This window comes from Rhincodon typus, chromosome 4 (assembly GCF_021869965.1).
Source record: "Rhincodon typus isolate 14 chromosome 4, sRhiTyp1.1, whole genome shotgun sequence".
NCBI classification, from domain to species: domain Eukaryota; kingdom Metazoa; phylum Chordata; class Chondrichthyes; order Orectolobiformes; family Rhincodontidae; genus Rhincodon; species Rhincodon typus.
In genome coordinates, this window is record NC_063335.1 from 119,476,660 (window position 1) to 119,482,467 (window position 5,808).

Here is a 5,808-nt window from a genome sequence, read left to right on the forward strand (position 1 = left end):
CAAATCGACAGGAAGAGCAAGTGTGTGGCCCTTATTCCTGTTTCTCCAAGTTTACAGATGACACAGAACTGGGTGGGAGGGACGGTGAGCTGTGAGGACGCAGAGGTGCTCCAGTGGGAGTCAGACAAGTTGAGTGAGTGGGCAAAAGTGTGGTAAAGCATAATGTAGAGAAATGTGAGGTTCTCCACTTCGATGGCAAAAAACTGGAAGGCAGACTGTTATGTGAATGGTGATAGATTGGGAAAGGGGCAATGAGACCTGGGTGTCCTCGTGCACCAGGCACTGAAAGTAAGCAAGAAGGTGCAGCAGGCGGTGAAGAGGGCAAATAGTATGCTTATCTTCATAGCAGGAGGATGTGAGTAAAGGAGTAGGAATGGCTTTCTGAAATTGTACAGGGCCTTGGTAAGACCACACCTTGAATACTGTGTGGAGTTTTGGTCTCCTTATTGAGGAAGGATGTTCTGGTGATGGAGGGGCTTCAACAAAGGTTTACCCTGGGATGGCTCGACTGCTGTGTGAAGAGAGACTGGATTGGTTTGGGCTATATTCACTGCAGTTTAGAAGAATGAAGGGAAATCTCATAGAAACCTATGGAGTTCTAACAGGAGTAGACAGGGTAGATGCAGGAAGGATGTTACCAATGACAGTGGGAGGAGTCCAGAAACAGGGGTCACATCTATAGATATGGAGTGGGCCATTTAGGCCTGAAATGAGGAGAAATATCTTCACCTAGAGTGGTGAGCCTGTGAAATTTTCTGCCCGAAAGCGGTTAAGAATCAAAACATTTATTGTTTTCAAGAAGGAGTTAGATATAGTTCTGAAGGCTAAAGTGATCAAAAGACATGGGGAGAAAGCAGGGAATAAGGGACTGAGTTGGATGATCAGACATGTTCATATTGAATGATAGAGTGGGCTCAAAGGGCCAAATGGCCTTCTCCTGCTCCAATTTTGTATGTTTCCAGACACTATAATCACTTTGGTCTTGCAGTATTAAGTTATTTTACATAACAATGTACATGTCATACCAGTTGTCGCAGGTAGTCTTGAATAGAGTTTGGATAGATGACCACGCTGATTCCTACAAGGGTATTGAGGGCAAAGTCAAAGATCTGGTAACAGAAGAATGGGACGATCCATGCACTGAGTTGCTGGAAGGTAATGAAGAAACAAAAAAATTGCTAAGTTTTGCAAAACAGGGAATCTGACTCAGACACTTCATGTATTTGTGCTAGAATTGATAAATATGGCCCTTCATATAGGTACCAATGTAGGAGTGACCTGGCATTAACAGCACCTTCAATAAGATACCACCACCCACCCCCAACAACATGGGTGTCACTGCCAAAGATTAACGTCTCTTTACCTCATCTATAAATGTTCTTCAACTGAATAGCTTGCTAGGCCACTAGCAGGTTACAAGTCAAGAATTAACAGTTAAGGGTCAACCACACTACTGGAATTAAATAAATAACCAGACCAAGCTACTGATGGCTTTAGCTGGGGATATTAATTAACAAAATAGATTCTTACAACAGCTGATGAGACCTTCACGGTTGAAATGAGTATTTTTCTAATAAACTGAATTTAAACTTTATCAGCTGACGTGTTGGGAGTCGAAGCCTTTTTGCCAGGACATTAGCCTGGGCCTCTGGCGACATTCTCGGTACATCACCATCTCCTCCAAATGTTAGACTGGGTATCTCATTACTTCATTAGATATTTTCCCTTGCGTTTCTGTTCTTTGTGTTGCAACTTGCTGAGAGTGTGAGCTGCTAACAGTGAGACAAGCGACAATGGGATATTTGGGGCCTAGGTGAATGATGGGACTAACAGCTTGTCTACCTAATGAATGATATTTCAGGATTGTAAAAACAAATTCAGCAGATCAAGCAGTATCTTTGCAGAGAGAGAGAGAAAAAGAGTGGGGGGGGGGTTAACATTTCAAGTCGATGACTTTTCATCAGAGTTAGCAACAGTTAGAGACACAGCAGGTTTAAAGCAAGGTGTGGGATGGGACAAGGACAAAAAGAAGGTCTAGGCCCGAAACGTCAGCCTTTTGCTCCTATGATGCTGCTTGGCCTGCTGTGTTCATCCAGCTCTGCATCTTGTTGTCTCAGATTCTCCAGCATCTGCAGTTCCTACTATCTCATGTTACACTGTGATGGACACAGTACAGGTAAAAGGTCATTGAACTGAAATGTTAATGTTCCTTCTCTCTTCACAGATGCTGCATAACCTGCTGAATTTTTTTTGCATTTTCTGTTTTCATTTATAAAAACTGGGGTTGTTAGGGTAGGATGGATGTGTTTGTAATTTGTATCTCCTTAAAAAAATGCTTATAAGCCTGTGTAAAGATTGGGTCCAGTTCTATCTCTGACTGCCTAACTTTCTGGTGTATAGCAGCAGTGAAAGAATTTTCTTGCATTTTCTGATTTTATTTCCAAGATCCAGCATTTTGGATATTGCTTTAAGATTTGTCTGATGCTGATTTAATAATGCATGAAGTCCAACAAATAATAATAGAATGGCTGGAAATGGACAGCAAGTCAATGGAGATCAGGAATGCAAACAAAAATCGCTGGAGAAACTCTGCAGGTCTGGCAGCATCTGTGGAGAGAGAAACAGAGTTAACTAATGACTCTTCCTCAGAACGGAGGAGGATCTGGAATGGACAGACATAATAGACAGACGTGATGTTACACCCAAAGCATTGAATCTATCTTTCACCTTTAAGTAGCAGAAAATGTAGTTATATCTTTATGGTTTAGGGGGTGAAGCTGCCTTCTCATTGACAGAATATGGAGTTAGTGCTTTCCAAAACAATTCACAAATTCAGATTGAAGCACTTTCAGTCAGTCACCTCATTATAAAAAATTAAAAATCAAAATGCACAAAACAGGAGTCATGTATCCGAGCCATTAACAGTGCCATTGATACAATTGGCACCACATCCACAAACATCCACTCCCTCCACTACCGACGCTCAGTAGCAGCAGTGCGTACCGTCTACAAGATACACTGCAGAAATCTGCCAAAGTCTCTTATACAGCCCATTCCATTTCCATCTCAAAGGACAAGAGCAGCAGATACATGGGAATATCAGCCCCTGCAAGTTCCCCTCCAAGCCAATCACCCTCCTGACTTGTAAATATATCACAATTCTTTTAATGTCACTGGTCAAAATGCTGAACTTCCCTCCCTAATGGCACTGTGGGTCTACCTGCAGCACATGGACTGCAGTGGTTCAAGCGATCTGTTCCACCCTTCCCACTGACCAACCACAGTAACCTCCTACCTGCATCCACCTATCTCTATCTCACCTACGCTCCCCTCAGTCCCCACACACCCCTCCTATTTATTTCTGGCCTCCCCTTCCCCTTCCCCTCCCCAGTCCTGAAGAAGGGTTTTGACCCGAAATGTTGATTTTCCTGCTCCTCGGATGCTGTCTGACCTGCTGCACATTTCCAGCTCCACATTTTTTGACTTACAGGGGGTGATGTTCCCATGAATCTGCTGCCCTTGTCCTTCCAGATGGAAGAGGCTGTGGGTTTGGAAGGTGCTTTCCGAAGATCTTTGGTGAATTTCTGCCGTGCATCTTGTAGCTGATACCTACTGCTGCTACTGAGTGTAACAGGCCCTATTAAATCATTCCAGACAAGACCAGACCTTTTTGCAGCAGTGGGCTCACCGAGATACCAGAATAGTCTGGTCTGTTGTGGAAGTGGTTAGTCCTTTAATTCGCTGAAGACAGCTTTCTGGAGAAGCATGGCTCCTTATGGGGAGGTAATGGTGTAATGGTATTATCATTTTCCTCTCCATTCAGAACCTCAGGCCAATGGTCTGGGAGCATGGGTTCAAATCCATATAGTAGTCAGCCAAAATTCGAATTTAGCAAAATCTGGAATAGACAGTTGGCCTAATGGTGGCCATTTGATGGCTATCATTTGTCGCCAAAACCTATCTGATTAACTAGTGTCCTGTAGGGATGAAAATCTGATCTACCCATGACTCACAGCAATGTAATTTAATCTTAACTGCCCTCTGGGCAATTAGGGATGGGCAATAAATGCTGGAAGAGTCAGTGACACCCACATCCCATGAACAAATTTTTAAAAAAATGCATGAATTGCGTTATCATTTCAAAATGCATAGATTTGGGATATCTGATCAAATATATCCAAATTAGTTGGAATAGCATCACCAAAATAAAAGCCACCAAATTTGACCAGTTGTGTGATTTTAGACATTATTTACAGTACCTTATATGCACCATAAGTGGCCATTCCACAAATGGTTATCATAAGGAGAGAAACAGCGGTAGCGATGCAGATATCTGAAATAGAAAATAGGAGGTAGAAAAACAGAAGAAAAACACACATTATTTCTAAGCGCCACGTCTAAGCAAGTTGTTGCAGGAAACTGTGAGAACAGGTCAGAGAAATTCATTTTCCTTAAACACATCAAGTCAGTTGAATGCATTCCCCTCCTTCCATAAGTGTTTTTGCACGAGCCATAGACACAGAAGCAGGAGTTGGCCATTCAGCCTATCAAGTCTTCACGGATCCTCTGAGGAGCACCCCAACCAGATCACTTATTGAATGGTGGAGCAGGTTCAGAAGGCCAAGTGGCCTGTCCTTGACCCTCATTCATACGCTTGCATCTACTTTATGGGTATATCTGCATTCTGTCTCCGCAGCTTTTACCTGAGAAGGTACAGTTACTGAAAAAAATGCTCCTGAAATCAGCCCTTGGAAGGTATTTTAAGCGATTCTGAGGAATCCAGTGGACCAATTACCAAAAAAACATGAACAATTTCATGCAGGAAAGGTCCCATTTTAAATTACTACTGAGTAATTTGCAGTGGAAATAGAAAACTGCTGGCTAGAAATCAAGTTATAGATAGAATTTTTTAATGCCATGGGAAAAAGATTCTCACAATCTAGTCTGTCCACGCCTCTCGTAATTTTGTATGCCTCAATCAGGTCCCCCCTTGGCCTCCTCTGCTCCAGGGAAAACAAACCCAGCCTTTCCAGTCTCTCCTCATAACTAAGACTTTCCATCTCTGTTTCTCTGTTTCTAATTCTGTTTCTCTCTCCACAGATGTTTTGTTTCAGATTTCCAACATCTGCAATATTTTGCATTTGATAGGTCCCATTTGGCAACTGATTTTTGAGATCTTTACAGACATGGGAGTGGGATAACACTCGGTGGTTAGACTCTGTGCTTTTCAGGTCTTGCTGACGTTTGGGTGAAATGGCAGAGATGATTGTAGAGCACAGCTCTTCGGCACCTTAAGGAGTAGAGGAAAGTTTCCACGAGTTTCAGAGCACAGCACAATAAGCAGCAACACCAGGAGGACAGTGCGTAAGGTTTCACAGTCGGACTGAACAAGTTGAGATTTGGAAAAGGCCTTAAGGGAATGGGGTTATAGCAACTGATGCCACAGTAAATGAGATGGGTGCAGCATTTAGAAAAGGTACAGACTTACTGGCATCATCAGTGAAGTCAAAGTCAGTGCTGAGTTCAGTATGAGGCAGGTAGTACCGTTCTGGGTCACTGAAGGCAGACAGCAAAATCAGCAGCACCACGCTATTGATCAGCTAAGGGGAGAGAAAGAAAAAGTCAGTTAGTTATTCAGATTCAAGCCATACCTTTATCCAATCGCACAAGGAAGCGAATGCCAATAGTAATCTTAACCAATCAGTGGAGGTCTAGTGACACAGGGGGCGGTTTGTCTACATCTGGGTCTGAAGCTTCCAGGTTGAGCACCGGTTTGCCTCCTCCTACACCCCAGGACTTACTCCCCCC

General features: G+C 43.1%; 1 protein-coding gene across 1 annotated transcript in view; it reads right to left on the reverse strand.

Moving 5' to 3' along the window:
* Nucleotides 1-1,019: 1,019 nt before the first annotated feature.
* The window catches only part of laptm4b (lysosomal protein transmembrane 4 beta), an 18,701-nt gene continuing 13,912 nt past the window's right edge, over nt 1,020-5,808 (reverse strand). The window contains exons 2-4 of the mRNA XM_048596223.1: nt 5,489-5,600; nt 4,260-4,333; nt 1,020-1,148 (exon numbers count right to left, since the gene is read on the reverse strand). Coding sequence (XP_048452180.1) covers nt 1,020-1,148; nt 4,260-4,333; nt 5,489-5,600 — 315 coding nt within the window. The remainder of the gene's footprint in view (nt 1,149-4,259; nt 4,334-5,488; nt 5,601-5,808) is intronic.